We start from the raw sequence: 18917 nt of genomic DNA, 5'->3' as shown, positions 1-18917 counted from the left end.
GTGATCAGCTGCCTGGTAGAGATCAGGAACTAGGGTTTTTTTTATGTGATCAGCTGCCTGGTAGAGATCAGGAGCTAGGGATTTTTCTGTGATCAGCTGGCGGATGGAAGCTGCCTAGTGAAATTATCTGTATCTGTGACCGTGGTTTTTTTCTGTGATCAGCTGGCCTATGGAAGCTGCCTGGTGAAATTATCTGTATCTGTGACGGTGGTTTTTTTCAGTGATCAGCTGGCAGACGAGTGTATCCAGGCGAAGAAATCTTGGTGTATTTTTTCGGCTGGCGGGCGTGCCGCCTGATAAAGATATCCGGAAATACAAAGTTATACTGGTGTTCAACGAGCTAAAGGTATAATTAACTATTTATATACAAAGACTTGTATCTGATATCGACGTACATAGAATATGGATGAATTTCGTTTATATATTTATCAGCAGAATAACAAGCAATTTTAATCATATAATATCTCTAGTAAGATGTATTACCAGTACTTTTATTTTAGCATTTTATTCTTTGCATTAAATTGTAACCAGTTGCAGACCCCCTCGTACTCTTCACCTACTATAAAAGTGGCTTAAAAACAGTTGGCCCCGTATATTAAGTGATCAGATGTATAATAATGTAATCTGTAAAAGGAAATATTCACCCTTAGTAAAAAAAAAGTAATTTCACATGTAATCTAACTTCGTCCCCTGACTATGATAAATCCTCCATAACAAAGATAGTTCTTCTCTTCAGCGCACTTTTATTTACCATACTAAAACTATGCTAAATCTTACTAGTGAAAGGATCATAAGGAGAGTGAAAACGAAGTTTGAACTCACCAAATATTATTTTTAATTTGTATTTGGTTGCACTTCAACAATTTTTCAGGTAAAATATTAAAGTAACACCAAATGAAATCAAATATTAAAATAGTACAGTTAACAAACTAAATGTTTTATCCTTACATGTTTCGTTACTACTAACACTGTCGTTACTTATTATTAACAAACTGAGTTAAAACTATTAAAAACTATTTCAAATTGATGATCGATAGGCGTTCTTTGCCTAACTCGCCACATCTCTCTATTGAAGCACAAGAAGTGTACAAAAAAGCTGGAATTTATTGCGTTTCCCAACAGCTTCTGGTTGGACATGGACTCTTCATTCTGAAACAAATACGGTTTTACTGTTTGTTAATGTTTATAGACAAAATATCAAAACAAATTAAAGCTGGATTGACTTATGAACATGGTTTCACTACGAGTGTCTGATTTAACTACGAGTATAATTTCAGCTTCACACAAATAAAACTATACCTTAAATAGGTTTATAAAAGTGTGTGGGGGGTTGCAAATCCCAAACAACACTCCCTGGATCCGCCAATGGTTGGGGCACTATAGCTCCCGGAGGGAGTGTCCTACATGGTGGACTGTGAACATAAAACATATATCAGCACAATGTAACATTTAAAAAAACACACACCTTGTGATGTTTGGACTGAAAGGCAAGATTTTTGCAAACAAACATTTGGCGGGCGGAAAATTTCAGAAAAAAACTGAATATGATCTGCAGAAGTTAACCTTTAAAGTGGACGAAAAAATTAAACAAAATGTGAAAATGTGTTATTAATGTAACGTAAAAATTTGAACATAATGGCTTTGAAATCAACGGATTTGTACCGTAAGCTTAATATATTTACCCTCAATATAAGAAGCATTAGGAAACACTGCAATGAACTTATTGTATATGTAAATTCATTAACTACAAAATATGGAATTGAAATTCTGACCGAAGTATGGATAAAGATTGATGAGGAGGACATATATCAGATGGCCAGTTACGACATGCTGTTCCAGTCCAGATTAGATATCGCATCGGGTCATTGTGTACATACAACTTTGCTACTCCTATCAGCTTGCACCGAATGAACGAAACATATGGTGATGGAGATCTCTGAGGTCGTAGTAATAAATGCTCGATATTGCAAAATTAACTTATAAGTTTAACTGTGATAAATAAGCCTTACAGACAACACTTTTAGATGTTATGTTAAAATAAAATTATAAATTACCACATTGTTGCAAATATAGAGTTATAATGAATTTAAACTATGTCTGGGGTGGGCCTAGTGGTTCCAATGTTCTTTTTAATTTTGCCTACGGATCTAACAATTCAATATAACTTTAAAATTTACGTTTATGTCAACTCACTCGAGTGGCGTCAGCATCTTTTTGCTGTAGCCGCAATAGGAAGATTAGAAGTCTAGGACACTAGAACATAAATACTGGAAGTACTTGAAGTTGACCAAGAACTTGAAATAGTACTCGAGGCGGTACTTGGTACACGTAATTAACCATTTATAAAGACAACGTATAATCACAAATTGGTCTCTTCAGATGGACGTTACCACATCTTGTATCCATATCGATCTTGCAAATAAAACATCTTCACAGATAAGTTACTTTACTATTTCAAAGTAGACTTCATAAAACTTTCAAAGCGGAACATGAATACTGGACTTAAATAGTTTTTAAGGTAGTTATTGACTCTTTACATCCAATGGAGGATAGTGTATTTACTGTACTTGGAGGGGGGCAAACAATTTTAACTTAAACAAAGCGTAAGATGTACATTATTTTAAAGGGGTTGTTTAGCAGAGACGAATGACAAAGAGAAAAATCCAGGAATAAATGATTATAACGGAAATTTCTTATTTTTAAGTTGGGCTTTGGACTTTCCTTGATGCACATTTTACATTACACTTTTAAACAGTAACAAAAGAATAATGTAAATTCTTGTGTTTGTAATTATTATAATATTTATAATGTTTGTTACGTTCTTTTTAAGGAAACTTAAAACTTGGTGGTCAATAGCCAGACCAGGAGAAGGAGCGAATGCGTGACAGACAATCTGCTTACCCTTTAAATGATCTTATTAACGTTTATACCAGAAACCGTAATGATTTGTATATTAAAATGCAATAAAAACTGTTATCTGAGAGAGTAATATCTTAAATAGTAATTAACAAGCAAAACTGTCCTTTTATTCTCGTCTATTATAAAATACCAGTGAATCTTAAGGAGTAAAAAGACATCACTGAGTAATATTAGTATGACTATTAAGGAATTTTTAGTGAAAGGTAGTGAGAATGGGGTGGCAAATGAATTAAATAATTATTTTAGAGTTTAGTAGCTAAATTAGGGACTTTTGGGAGTGATTATTTTCAACTTCATAAATCTTACCAATTGTATCTATTCGAAGATAATTCGTACCCATCAACAGCCTTAAAAATAGGTACCACATTTGCAAACCTTAGATTTACTTGGAAATATTGCTTGTTCAAGCTTCAAGACTATTGGAGAAAACACATTTAAATGTCTTTTAATTGTAATTATTACAGAGAGATGCCAATAGATTAAAAACATATAAATGGTTCTTTTAATGGCTCATCTCATTTTAAAATGTAAACGGTGTTACAATCAAAAAAGGATATGTATGGTTGTAGAATTGTTCAACTTAAAATTTAACTTCATAGTCGAGTACGACAATTTAAATTAATATTTATGACATTTGTTCATGATCTCTCACAAGACTGCCAGAAATGAAGTTATTATTTTATTTATAAAATTGTATCTTTTTCTCGCACATAATCTTGTGATGCATGGAACCAGTAAACAGAACAAATAAGTTTTTTAATAAGTTTTTGTGACTTTTTGTGCAATTTTTTTACCATATAAAAGTCTAAACAAAAACATTTAATACTCTACACATCTTTTATACATTTATTTTACAGTGCTGATATAAACTGTGAACATAAAACATATATCAGCACAATAAACATTACACGTATTTAATACACAATGCACAAATATGATGCAATTATTTACCCTGGAGGTAGACCGTGTACACCGACTTCCAGAGGTAGATTGAGTACTCTGGTTCTCTGAGAGAGTGTCTGGCAGGGTAGTCTGTGAGCATAAAACATACGTAAGCAGAACGTAACATTACCAGTACTTAATCCACAACATAGATCATGATAAAATTATTTACCCTACAGGTAGACCGTGTAACCCGACTCCCAGAGGTAGATTGAGTACTCTGGTTCTCTGAGAGAGTGTCTGGCAGGGTAGTCTGTGAGCATAAAACATACGTAAGCACAACGTAACATTACCAGTACTTAATGCACAACATAGATCATGATGAAATTATTTACCCTACAGGTAGACCGTGTAACCCGACTCCAAGAGGTAGTTGTATTAGTCTGGCTCCCGAAGATAGTATCCTGCAGTGTGGTCTGTGAGCGTAAAACATACATAAGCACAACGTAACATTACAAGTATTTAATACACAATATGCAAACATGGAATTATTTACCCTGGAGGTTGACCGTGTACCCTAACTTCGAGAGGTAGATGGAGTACTCTGATTCTCCGAGAAAATGTCCGGCAAGGTATACTGTGAACAAAAAACATACATTATCACATCTTAACAATGCAAGTACCTAATACATAACAAACAAACATGATGGAATTATTTACCCCAGAGGTAGGCCGTGTACTCCGACTGCCAGAGGTAGATTGAGTAGTCTGGTTCTCCGAGAGAGTGTTCGGTGGGGTAGACTGTGAACAAAAACACACATAAGCACAACGTAACATTACAAGTACTTAATACACACAATACACAAACGTAATGCAATAATTACCCTGGCGATAGATCGTGTACACGGACTTCCATTGGTAGCTGGAGTAATCTAACCGTCGGAAAGTGTGCCCTGCAGGGTGGACTGAGAACATAAAATATACATCAGCACAATATAATATTACAAGTACTAAATACACAACGTAGATTATGATTCAATCATTTACCCTGGTGGTAGACCATTTATTCCGACTTGCAGAGATAGTCGGAGTTCTCTGACTCCCGGAGGGAATGTCCTGGTGGTCGGACTGTAAACATAAAACATAAATCAGCACATCATAAAATTGCAAGTATTTAATACACAACACACAACGTAATGAAATTAATTACCCTGGTGGTAGACGTGTACACAAACTTTGGTTTTAATTATAGAAATATTTTATTTTATTTAGCATTTCAAGTTTCATCAATAAGCAACCCAGAGATATCAGTTGTTATCTCCCTAACACTAATTCTAAATATAACATGGCCGAACCACCATCTCTTGAACCGGTATAGTCGAGGTCACTCTCCGACACGACCTACCTCCTCTACATTACTCCTGCGTGTCTTTGCTAACTTCACTTCTCTGCTAACTATCCCATCTCACTCTATCTAGCTCACCATTCTCCTTCATTGTTCCTCCTTAATGTGCCCTGTTGTGCGTGCTAAAGTGTATGATCTCCCGCGAACGTGGACTGAAGTTCAGTGTGGACATCTGGTGCTCTCCTGAAAATCTCTCTGCCTCGTTTCGCTCTGATTTAATTTGCCTGGTCTAGGAACACCTCTTGTGGCGGTACTCGTGAAAGATAAATTCTCTTGGTAATTTACTTCTTTGGCACATTCTAAAGAATATGAAATTTAATTTCTAGCCTCAAATTGTCATGTTTAAAATTATGGGAAGCTGTAGAACCCGACTGATCCTGCAAACGTCTTTTAAAATAATGATTCTAAAATAATTGACAGATAAATTTTATTTTTATCTACACTACTATAGGTACTAATAGTAGAGCTGTTAAAGTTAGGAAATTTTAAACGAAAACAATTTTTTGAGGGCAGGGAGTGAACGGCGCAACCAATTATCAACCTGACCACATTCATTTGTTGGGTTTGTTATGACTCACAACTTTTTCCATTTAATCTTTGCTGTATGTCTTATAGTTTCCAGGATCCCTTCAGTGTACAATTTATATATATATATATATATATATATATATATATATATATATATACCCACCTTAATAATATATAAATATACAAATAATATAAATGTATATTTGTATATATAAATATATATACGAATATCTGATTATCTTATTTCTAACTTATTTTACAAGTTATTTTTATCATAATGGTATAAACGGAATAATGCATATTATTGTGATATTTATTTCATTGTTATATAGTTAACATACATTTTTCTTTAAATTTATTTAATTTTACTTTTGTTTTGAGAATTACACACAGTTTTCTAATGTTTGTGTAAGGACAAATGTAATTTAATGTTATGTTTAGTTTGAATTTCGTCTGAAAGAATAATGGGCAAACCTAGTATTTTTTTTGAACTGATTTAAACTTCTAAAGACCAAATTTCCATTCGAATAAAATATTTCATGTTCCTTTAGAAAAGCTCTCCATATAAATGATAAATCGTAGTTGGCGTCTCCAAGTTAAACGCCAGAGACAACAAGAGGTTGAGTGTTCAGGTACAAGAGTGGGGTATAAAAAGCCTCAATGAAAGCCTCATCAACTTTTCACCACAGAAACCGCCCCTTCCTGCTCAAAACAGCTTCCTGCCTACTAACTACAATTGAACACGCTTCCCATTATTTACTTGCTCCTACTGTAACTTTCAAGTTTATTTACATTTTCAAAACAATGAAAAGCAAAGTAGAGTTTATTGTTTTTAAGTTCTGTCGTCATTATAACACCATTCGTTTTTATGATTGTTCACACTTTTGATACTTTATTTAACGGTATCTAGTTTAAACGTTCCTTATTGGATTTTTAAAGTGCTACCAATCCACATGCAGACGTATCACTATAGCAATGTGCTTAGTAAAGGCAAACATTTTAATCTTGAATATATAATAGGTGTAATATCACATACAAACGAATGGATTCAGATTAATATTTTAGTAATTTGACACTCTTGATAACGACAACGTTTTACTTATTCAAAAACTTCTGGTATTTTCATATATACAAGAGGAATTGAATTAACTAATAACCTGAATAAGTCGTTTTAAAATACGTTAGTTTCACTTTACTGCATAATATATCAATGCTCAATTTAATTATGTTTTAAAAGATTCATATCTTTTAAAGATGTTCAACATGTGTTTATATTTTTCGTCCTAAAAGCTCTATAGCCTTATACTTAAAATAAAATAAGTGCATGTCAGATCATTTTGGGATATATACCTCGATGGAGTAATTATTCAAAGGAATTATTTTTTAAACAATATAGGCCATTTTTTAAACTTACCAGAATTTTTCAGGGTTTATTATTTAGTCCGAAACTATCGTAGCTTCTCACTGAAACATGTATTAAAATATTGTACTTTTTCACACAAAAAGAATATCCGGGGTTATCAATATAATTAGAATATTTCGTAAACCTAGATTCATTGTTACAATTTTGAAGAAAATAACGTTAACTTCATACCAGGGTTTTTAACTCTGATACATTCATCTTTTGAGATTTTAATCTCATGGCGTTTTTAAAATTAACTCGATTCTCAAGTTTGGTGAGATTTGTCACACGTACTTTGCTTTTGTATGTTCCCCAGGGCCGAGGCCCAAGATTCACCCGCGTGTTCAAGGTCACACTTAAGTGCGGCTCATTGACCATACACCCACGAGATAACTATGAAGAGGTAAACGAAGTTGTGGTATAGTTTCTTAAAACTGCAAATATGCCCATCTGGCGTAATAAAAGTACCGATTAACATGACCACCGTTAACGGCCATGATAAATGTTTTGTTGAAATGCTTGAAATATATTCACCCGTTCGGTCAACTATTGGTAGTACATATTTAACAGCAGTTAGAAGAGTTGCCTTCCAGTTTCCATCGTATGGAGCAGTCTGTACGCTGGCCAAGATCTCGGAATCTTCCTTACCCTTGCTAATAAGACCAATGCATTGGACCTTCCATCTAGAATTGAAGTTTCATTCGGTCAAGAATTTGTTGAACATATGCAACAGCAGCTGTGAGCTAACCCACAGAGCTAATTCCGTTACAATTACGGGGGTTTTTATCTCTATCCTACGATCATTTTTGCTGCACAACTCGTACTGTTCCCGCCTTTGCGTGGCGGGTTACAAAACTATGGAACTATAGGATGAGCTAGTATGTTGATTACTGAATTTCTGTAATTCTCTTCAGTGTGATACTTATTATCTGTATTACAAACATTCTGAACGCCTTACCTTTAGAAAGATTGATTCTTTTGTGATGCAATCTCTTGTCCAGTTCTAACAAACCAGTGATAAACATTTTTAAAGTTAATATTTGATGGTTCGGAGTCCATCTACAAATCTTTACATATCTTCCATATACCGATGTTTGGATTGTCAAAGGAAGATAAGTGGATCACGTGTATTGTAATCACTATTCTATACGACATTGTTATGGCGAAATCCGATGTCCTGTGAACACTACTCCCATAGGTGTTCTGCTTCACTCATTTTTCCCAAAGATGAATTAAAATTTGCTTCGAGACTCAGTGAATAGTCTAGTCTGAAGTGATGTGATAATCGGTTCCGGACTATATTTTTACAGTGAATCGCCAATAGATGTGACAAAACCTCGTGCCTGATTGCAGATACTTAAATACTTGCCTGGAAGAACTCGGTCATGTACGACTGGTTCTTTGTGATATGAAGCGTTGTATACTTGGTACTAGATTGATGTGCAGTAGCATGTATACATGTATTTAACTATTTCATTCAATTAATAACTGTGAAGACAGACATTTTGATATATCAAACCTTGCCTCTCCACCACAAATATATATTAGGCATATATATTAGGAACAGATAAATAAATACTTGGTGACTAATTCCAGTTGGAACAGTAATTCTGAAAGAATACTTTTATAATAGGTATTCATCTTGGGAGATTTGTTTTATCATCATTGGACTAATAATCAATCTTAGTTATATCAACCAGGGAAAATCCATGTAATTAATGGAGTATCTGTGATTTATCAGACAAGTTGTTAATTTTCGAAGTACAAGTAATGATGAAGGCAGCTGTACTATACCAATTCTATTCCTTCTATTTCACTATACTTTAATCAGATATAAAAATGCACTTAAACAATAAAACTGTCCAAAAGATTTCAGTGTGTGTGTGTGTGTGTGTGTGTGTGTGTGTGTGTGTGTGTGTGTGTGTGTGTGTGTGTGTGTGTGTGTGTGTGTGTGTGTGTCAATAACAGGCCGAAACTAATGGTAGACGATAGACTGACATTAATATTGATCAGAGAGAATTTAAACGTGAGGAGAGTTGGTATTGTGACCGCTTTTATCTCTAATTGTTTGATTTCAAATCAAAACTAATAGTTTTACACCGTGGCATATATATATATATATATATATATATATATATATATATATATATATATATATATATATATATACATACATTTGTTATTTACATTATAACCATTGTAATAAAACGAAAATAACTTTATTTTTTAGGTGGAACTAGGGCTATTTTAGCCCTATCTTCCACTCAACCTCGAGATATTGTACAAACCTTGTAAGATATATTAATAACAATATTTACAAACTAAGGAACATAATAAACAAATTGGAAAAAGTAAGCTAAGCTTTGTACTCATTTATTACATAACATTAATATCAAATAAATGCGTTTACATTTAAATATATTCAGCAAATACACTCTTACAATCCAAACTGTATACTCAAAAAATGGGAAAATGCATATAAATTATTTGTAAAACAACATTAATATAAAACAAAATTAAAACGTAAATCCTTTCAGTTGACCCATAATTAAATTAATGATACACTACAAAAGTTATATATAAACTCACTAATCCAACCATTCACACCGCCGACCACTACCCCTACACGGCTTCAACAAGTCCTTGGCCATCGCATCGCCTCGAAATATTTCTGGTACTGCCAGGGAGCGAATTCCACAGATGCTTGAACAGTGAAAGATGTATTAAAAGTGATGAACGATGGATAGGAATAGTCAGTAGAGAAGCATCCACCTATATTGGATATGGAGTTAAAATTGTCGGACAGGTAACTAGGGAACTTTAACTTGAAGATTGTATAGAAAAGAGTTGAGTATGATACTCAAGTAGCTGTTGAAGTTTTAGGAGAGATAATTGTTGGAAATAAGGAGAAACATGTTCGGCACGGACAAGGTTGAAAATAAATCTGATGCAATAGTTTTGGGCTCGCTGAAGCCTGTCCGACAGTTCAACAGACACGTCATTTAGTACTACGGCACAGCAGTTGGAGTGTGGAAACACAAGAGTCCATTGCAGTTGCAGGTTCCATACCACTACATATTTTTATAAAAGTCTAGGATATCTGTGTTGAATTCCGATAGTAGGAAAATTTCTCAGGTTCTAATTTATCAATGTTGTCCAATATATTCAGACAAGAATTCTTGCCGTGTAAATTACATGTTAAATGACAGCATATAATTCTGTTCACATTTTATTTTATCGTTGGGTCATTTATATGGAAGCTCTCGGAATATTCAAACGACCCTCGCCGCTGTGGCTGAATCCAATAACGAGCCCACCGAACCACTCCATATATTAATTGCAGGATGAATTTGTGGTGAACAGAGCCTCGCTCTACTACTGTAGAGAAAGTTTTATTTATCTCAGTAACGCCTCTTCAGAATTTCCAAAGAATTCATACACAAATACCAAGACAATCTCACTCAAAATTGACGTCCAGTATGGTGTCACTTTCTTTTTGATATTAATTATATGTTGTATTTTTCAAATGTAGTTGTTTTATAAATAGCGTAATCCATTCCCGCTTGTAACAAAACTGTGTATTTCTTTACATATTTAAAATTTTCTATTGGCGGTTTCGTCACAACAATTGTCTGATACATTTTTAGTTTTTTTTCCGTTAGATAATAGTACTATTTATATTATTATTCTATATTTTCACAATGAACAGCACTTTGCCAGATGAAACTAGAAAATCGTAAAATCGTTTCACAACTTCTGCCCACGTACATCATGCCAGACATTCTTTCATTGTAATTGAAACGACCAAGGATTCTCTATCCTGTTGATCATTTTACAATAATAGCCTCCTGTGCGTCGTGATTGGAGATCGCCGTTATTATGATTGATTGTCTGCTGTGTATTTATGACATTTGTAATAACATTGTAAAATATATAAATATATGTTTTTGATTAAACTGTAACTCGGTTGTGAGTTTGGTTCAAGAGACCTTTTAACTGTTAAAGAAAATCCTCACATTTTTTACTGAAATAGCGGTAAACGACAATTATATTTTTATGTTGTATTCAAAGTAATTACTACTAATTCAAAATTTATCTCGGCTGAATAAGGTAATACAGAGTATTCTAAAGTGTAGACGATCGAATTTAGATTTTTGTAACAACTGCTATTAACCTTTTTGTAAAATCATTTATAAAAATAATTTCCTAAATTTAAATTTTGAAATGGCCTATAGTGGTAAACCTATATGCAGTTTAAATTACAACAAGCACGTGGCGTTCTACAACTCTTCGAACAAGAGATCACGTAATTTCCTTCCATCCTGATAAAGGAAATTACCTGATTACCAGCTTACCATCTTGAGAAAGGAAATTAGCTAATCACCACTGTACTACCATAACTCTTTGCCATTTTTATGTTCAGTTAATTTAAATCAGACCGACAGGATGCTTATTATTGGTGAGCTTATTATTAGTGTTTCATGTGCTTTCGAACTTGGGGTTCTGCTCAGAATAAAAGCAGAATATTTTACAACGACAATAGAACTAAGTTTTTTGTATAAAATATTCCATTATCTATAAATTTCAGTGTTAAATGTCAATAATATTAAATTGAGTATACGTTCTATATGCTCGCATCTAAGTTTATTGAACGTTAACTATCTACAAAAACAATTAAGTGTGTACGTCTCAATTTGATGTGTCATTGTTAGTAGTCCCACTTGCGGTTGTACACAAAATTAGTAGCCTTTATTATGAATCGTGCTGAGGCTGTATACGATGTCAGCAGAACGGCTAGTAGCGTGAAAATGCGTTTACAATAAGAGCAATGCATGCATTTACGACGCACTGTTTACACTGACGAGCAGTAACTTCGAACTCACTGATCAATTAACATTTATGCTCCATATCTGTATAGGAGCACGCTCAAGTATTTTAAATATATATATAAATGGAAATCTTGTGCATTTTAATATAAAATGTCCGGTCTAAGGCAATATCAGGGCTAATTGGCTTAGAAATAAAAAAAATGAAAGAGGACAAATTTTTATCTTTGTTCATTTGTCGGGATTAGCGATGGCTAAATAATGTGTAGGTGGTATACTTGGTCGCACATGTAGAATTTTATGAATTTATTTAATTTTTAGGAGGCGGTACGTTGGAACAATAACAAAGAACATACTCGGAAACAGAATGGCTGATTCAACATTGTATTTTCTAAATATATACCTTTCTGCTTCTATTGATACTACTCGATAATGTTTAAACATTTTGTGGTTTGTTTTAAGTACATTACTAAAGTAAGATGATTTTGTTTAAAATTTATATGGCAAGTCCTTTATTTGGTAGCGATAAAATTCCCCCGAACCAAAACGATTTTTAATTATTAAATAATAAAACTAACAACAACAGCAATGTATTATATATACATTCAGAGGTGTAGTCTTTTTACTTTGTAAGACTGGAATTAGTATATTGATTAGTATTATTACTTATTTAATTACACTAAATAATGATCTTTTTAATTTATGCATTATAATAAAAATGCTAATTTTCAGCCGCGCAGAGTTCACCTGAGCTCCGCAACACCATGCCTAACGTTAAACTTCGTTCTACCTTCAATAATACTTACATGAGGTTATTAGCTTCATTCTGTTTAAAAGCAGAAAAAAGCTACAATGTATATTTGAAGCATTTTTCTATAAAGCCTATAATACAAATGTTACTTTGCATTATTTCTACATTTTATCTGTAAGAATTAGATGTATACTTCAATCATTACAAATAACACACCAGTTCTATCACAAAACTTATTGGTAAAACGAATTTCCACTAATATATAACAAATCGTTACATTTGGTCCAACAGTTTAGCAGATATTTGCGTTTTCCAAAATATATGTAATGGTACTGAAAGAGTAGTGGGGAAAAGCTTAATGGGAAAACCGGAAACTTTTTTAAACATACATGTCTAATAATTCTCTACTATATGTCGCAAGTTCACCTTGTAAACAATTATTTCTGATATAAAACCTTTATTGACTGGGTTATAATGAACACTTTTAAATAATTCAGGTTACAAACCAAGTATAAACTCATGTTTTATACATTATTGTTTTCTTCAGTTCCATTCAGGACGCCTGGTAACGAGGAGGTATTGGTTCTAGATTTCATGTTATAATATCATCTATAAATTTGATCTGCCACAGACGAAGTGTCCCAGAGAAATTACTTGTCATTATTTTTTTTCCGACTTCGCAACTGAGCTGGATAAAAAATAAACCTGTAAGTATTATAAAGGAACTGAAAAATGTATTGACTGTGTCAATAAAAAAAACATGTTTCATGTTCTTCAAGCTAGATCACGTGGCTCTAAAACGCTAAACATATACTATTCACATAGGGAGAAGAGTACGGAGGGAATTACTATGGGCATTATTAAGGGAATTGTTCAGTTTAGGCTCTCGTTAACTTAGGAGTTCCCCAGAGATTAATACTGGGTACCATACTAATATTAATAGCTGCCACACACAGTATCCGGTATTGTTCGTTGATGTTTCTGTTTAAGTTTCAAATTACTAGTTTTACACAACTGTTATAAATTACAAAAACATACTTGTCCTTGTAATTTTAGTCTGGAGTTAAGCACTGAAGAGAGTTTAAAATATTTGACTCTCTTGTTATTGAACGAACCTAACCCGTCACAATTATTTTTGCAACTATATTCAAGTATCAGATCACGTAGGCTAAACTAACGGATCTGAGGAGAAAGTGTATTATAATTATTATTATTGTACTAGACACATACTTATTTAGGTTTATAAAGTAAAAACATGTATTTGTAAATAAAGCAAGCCACAACAGGCTGTACTAAAATAAGATGAATATTGCGTTACATTCGCACATTGTAACCACGAAGCAAAGTAGTTACAACGGCTTTTCTCATGTTTCTTGAAGTTATCCTGCGGTCTTTTTCATTTCGTGCTTATAAACTATCATAATTAGCAATATCTAAAATGGTAAAGTTGATCTTTTATTTCTTACATTCCGGTTTACTCGCATTTTATTTAAAACTAATTCTTACTAAAAGATGTCGCTCATGTATAATTTCGTGTTTTGAACCTATAATTATATTTCTATGACATGATTTTTGTTTTTATATTTTTAGCATTCCGCAGATTGTTTCATGTATTTCGATAGTTGTCTATTGTAACGCTAATCCCAGCTGGAATATTGCATATTTTAATTTAATAATTTCTTAAATGATAATTAATCCTACCTATACTGAGTTTAAGCGTTGAATATAATTAACTACGTATTAGTTAAAAGCTTGACTAAGCTAAATGGGGAGGAAGACTTTTCCTCGACAATGTCACCGTCCACCCTTCCTAAGCCCGGCTTAACACAGCTGAGCTCTCTCCAAACGTGAATAGACAGTTGGGAAAACATGGTTTGTCGCATTTCAGTTGTCACTGGTATTGGACCACTATGCCGGCTCAGAGCTTAGCAGCTCATTTCACTGCATCTGATATTGCGATACATTATTGAACATTAACACACTTCTGAAACTCGTTATCTTTTATTTGTGTTTACAATTACAGGATTCATTCCTTTTACATAATAATAATTCAAATCAAGGATTATACTAAATTAACATTTTATTTAATACTACGATATAATAGGCTGCGCAAGCAATACTATTATTTGAATAATAACAATGATATGGGATATCCCAAGTTACTTTCTTTATGAATAAAAAGTTAGTCTATACTACTGTTTCATTGTTTAGTACTTAATTAAACTATTTGACAACAACTAACTGGATAAATACGTAATTACAGTGTGCACCAATATTTACAGTTTCATATAAAAGGTTTTACAACATTTATTATTGACTACCTATAAACCGAGAATACACGTGTAATAACTTTGATTTGCGTTAAACGCCTTTTGTCTGTTGATACTTGAATGTTATTTACGAGTAAGTATATAATGAATTAAATTTCCTGTTTGTACATTTTGCAATTGCAGTTTACGGTGGTTTCTAACAGTGAACTTGGTTTAGAGGTTATTTAAAGTTCCCATTCTTTAATCACTTTAACAATTTCATACTTCTTATTTTTTTTAACTGACAAGAAAATTTGTACAATAATTGCACTCTTATTCTTCTTGAAATATAAATATTAAAGTTTGAAATATCAAAATTGAGAAAATCCAGTTTGCACAATCCCATTTTCATTCATAATTAATGCTGTATTATATCATACAACTATGTTAATATTGTATTGCTCTATTATAGCAATTTTTATTCACCTGAAAATATAAAGATTAACATTTTATTAATAGCATTATTTTAACCAATCCCTGTCACTTCATGTTTCCACTCACACTATGATTAAAATTTTGTTATTCAACTAAAACTACTATATTATTTAACAATGCTGTTAATATTTCAAGCAATCTCTAGATAAATATTTCGCAGACTTTTTTCAACTAAAATGCTGTATTGCAAAGGGTTACGTTGTTGTGCAATCCAGAACCAGACGACGATAAAATTTTCCAATCACGAACAGCGTGTCGCGACTGTTACAATACAGTAAGTGTTTGCCTGTTGTTTACTCTGTGCTACCGCCGACTCACTCAGCTGTTGAATATTTATCGTTCCCATCATTGTTGTTGTTGTTGCATCGTTGATTCTGCCACTCCGAAAACTACCCTATACCACGTAAAATCACACGGTCGTCGTCATGTTGACGTCGTATGGTTGTAATAATTTTGGCTCACGCTCTTCCAAAACTACTCCTTTAAAACGACGAACCGCACAATTGTTATGTTAACGTCATTTGTGGTTGAACTATCGTTTGCTCTCCCTCTCTGAAAACTACCGCTTATCCATGACGAACCTCACATTTTTGACTTCACGTGTTGGATTTTCGGTGTGTGAAATATATTAAAGTTAATCTCCCTCTCTGAAAACTACCGCTTATCCATGACGAACCTCATATTTTTGTCTTCATGTGTTGGATTTTTGGCGTGTAAAACATATTAAAGTTAATCTCCCTCTCTGAAAACTACAGCTTATTCATGACGAACCTCATATTTTTGTCTTCATGTGTTGGATTTTTGGCGTGTAAAACATGTTAAAGTTAATCTCCCTCTCTGAAAACTACCGCTTATTCATAACGAACCTCATATTTTTGTCTTCATGTGTTGGATTTTTGGCGTGTAAAACATGTTAAAGTTAATCTCCCTCTCTGAAAACTACCGCTTATCCATGACGAACCTCACATTTTTGAATTTACATGTTGGATTTTCGGTGTGTGAAATATATTAAAGTTAATCTTCCTCTCTGAAAACTACCGCTTATCCATGACGAACCACCCATTTTTGTCTTCACGTGTTGAATTTTGGTGTGTATTTAAACATGTTATAGTTAATCTCCCTCTCTGAAAACTACCGCTTATCTATGACGAACCTCCCATTTTTGTTTTCACGTGTTGGATTTTCGGTGAGTAAAATATGTTAAAGTTAATCTCTCTCTCTAAAAACTACTACCGCTTATCCATGACGAATCTCCCATTTTTGTCTTCACGTGTTGGATTTTCGGTGTGTGAAATATGTTAAAGTTAATCTCCCTCTCTGAAAAGTACCGCTTATTTATGACGAACCTCCCATTTTTGTCTTCACGTGTTGGATTTTCGGTGTGTAAAATATTTTAAAGTTAATCACCCTCTCTGAAAACTAAGGCTTATCCGTGACGAATATCCATGACCCATTTTTGTCTTCACATGTTGGATTTTTTCTGTGTGGAATATGTTAAAGTTTACTTCGGGATTTTTGTTGAAGTTATAAATAGTAGGAGCCTTGGTTTAATAACCAACTAGTTCACCTTTTTGTTTAGGTGAACTGAATCAAAATTTAAGGTATTTTGTAACTAATAGCCATTATTATTATCCTCTAAATTAAATTGTTCACAGGGTTAATGTTGGTAGTTATTTTCTGTTACTAGTAAAATACAATATTCAAAAATAATCTGTAATGAAACAATAGATAATACAATAATGATAATAGAAACAGAAAATTGCTGTGAAATCAGCAAAGTATTTTTTCATAGTAAAAGAAAATCATGCTCAGTTGAGTTTCGTTCAGCCTGACAAATTGGATTTGATATATTTATTTAAAAAATTGAGAGGTTTGATGATCTAATATAACGTTTTGGTATTAAAACACTAAAATTTCTATTGATATTTTTGTAGCACAATGTTTGGAGATTGTAGATCAAGATTTAAAAATGTAAAAGTGATTTCATACACAATTATCTATGGGAACAGAAATCTGAACAATTCTCGTCTTGCTTTGAATTAGACACAAACAATGCATTCAATATGTTGAGGGTGTAATTGATTAAACAGCCTTGGGGAGTCACTCAAGCTTGTTTGTTGTTAAACAGCAAACAGTTAAATTGGGTTGGGTTGTAATTATTTAGCTGTTTGTATTGGAAGTGATCATTTTTGTTGTTGTATGCTTTCAGAATTGTTAGTTATCAATCAAATTGTATTTTTTGATGAGAGTATTGTGCTCAGTAATGGATTAATCTGCTATATTATTATGATTTAAGTGTTGAAAGCAAATATTTTCTTGTGTGCAATGACCATTCTGAATATTTTTTAAACCTCTTAAGCTGAAATAGATTTATTTATCATCAAGCGCACAAATATATTATATATTCACAGTGTTTTAATTACCAGAGTGTAACGCGAATTGTATTACAACTCCACAATAGACAATGTCAATATCAGAGTTGATTCCAACATTAATTCTAAAACAAAATAAGTCATAACAACATAACTAAACATGGATTTAGTTTTTAAAGTTGCACAAATAATGTTAAAGTACAATATCCTAGCCGATGGCAACTAATATATGTTATATGCAGCTTTTAACAGGCCCACAAAAATAACTATTTTCCAATTTTAATCTTTATTACGACAACCCGAGGTGTGAAAATGTTATCGAAACTAAGTGTACTGATGTACGGTGTCTATACGTAAGACACAAAGAAGATTTTCTACGTGAGATTTTATCAGAAATGATTCGTAAAATTATAAAAAAAAAACTCTTTAAGTCTCTAAAATTCAACTTAAAATCAGTTTAAGATCTCACAATACACAGAAAATCAATACGTACGCCTTCTCTCTATAATCCTACACTCAAAATAAAAAAATTTATAGAATGGCATAAAATAATTAAGAAGTGTTTATTCTTCTAACGAGGTCCATTCAATACAATTAGGCAGATAAATTTATTTAAAACCAATTTCTTGAAGCTGCTTTGCTGTAGTTTGTAACACAAATTGTATTTCCCTCTGATTTTCTAGAAATGGATGAAATGAGGAATGGCCTCAAGGCATTGTTTTAAGAAACTCTACATTCATTCCTTTACGAACATAAAAATCCAAATTCCTACTTACCAACTAATTTCGTAATATAAGAAATAATGAAGTATTTTCTTTATCGAAAGCAGTAGAAATATTACGACAGAATGTATGTGTTCCGACGTACCTCACGAATTAAACTTTTAATTCTTACGCTTCTGAGTTTTTCCGTTTTTATGATACAAATCGATTTTTCAAAATATATATATCAAAAAATGAGTGTTTGAAATTTATTAAATATTATTGCGTGTTTCATAATAATTTAACCTTTTCTTATTGTTAAAGCATTATTTATTATTTGCCTTTAAAAGCTTATTTCTTACTGAACATGTTCAGAGATTTAAAGAT

The 18917-nt window shown here is 32.7% G+C and overlaps 1 protein-coding gene across 2 annotated transcripts in view; it reads right to left on the bottom strand.

Annotated features, from left to right (window-relative positions):
* Positions 1-828: 828 nt before the first annotated feature.
* LOC124368499 overlaps positions 829-18917 on the bottom strand; it is a 39746-nt gene continuing 21657 nt past the window's right edge. Inside the window, exons 2-10 of one of the 2 annotated variants that reach the window (XM_046825746.1) lie at positions 4849-4929; positions 4686-4766; positions 4522-4602; positions 4358-4438; positions 4197-4277; positions 4034-4114; positions 3871-3951; positions 1300-1412; positions 829-1149 (exon numbers count right to left, since the gene is read on the bottom strand). In XM_046825746.1, coding sequence (XP_046681702.1) covers positions 1301-1412; positions 3871-3951; positions 4034-4114; positions 4197-4277; positions 4358-4438; positions 4522-4602; positions 4686-4766; positions 4849-4929 — 679 coding nt within the window. In that variant the 3' untranslated portion in view covers positions 829-1149; position 1300. The remainder of the gene's footprint in view (positions 1150-1299; positions 1413-3870; positions 3952-4033; positions 4115-4196; positions 4278-4357; positions 4439-4521; positions 4603-4685; positions 4767-4848; positions 4930-18917) is intronic. The other variant, XM_046825747.1, reaches the window with a different exon arrangement.

The sequence above is a fragment of the Homalodisca vitripennis genome, chromosome X, assembly GCF_021130785.1.
Source record: "Homalodisca vitripennis isolate AUS2020 chromosome X, UT_GWSS_2.1, whole genome shotgun sequence".
Taxonomy (NCBI): Eukaryota; Metazoa; Arthropoda; class Insecta; order Hemiptera; family Cicadellidae; genus Homalodisca; species Homalodisca vitripennis.
This window is presented reverse-complemented; position numbering and strand designations above follow the sequence as displayed.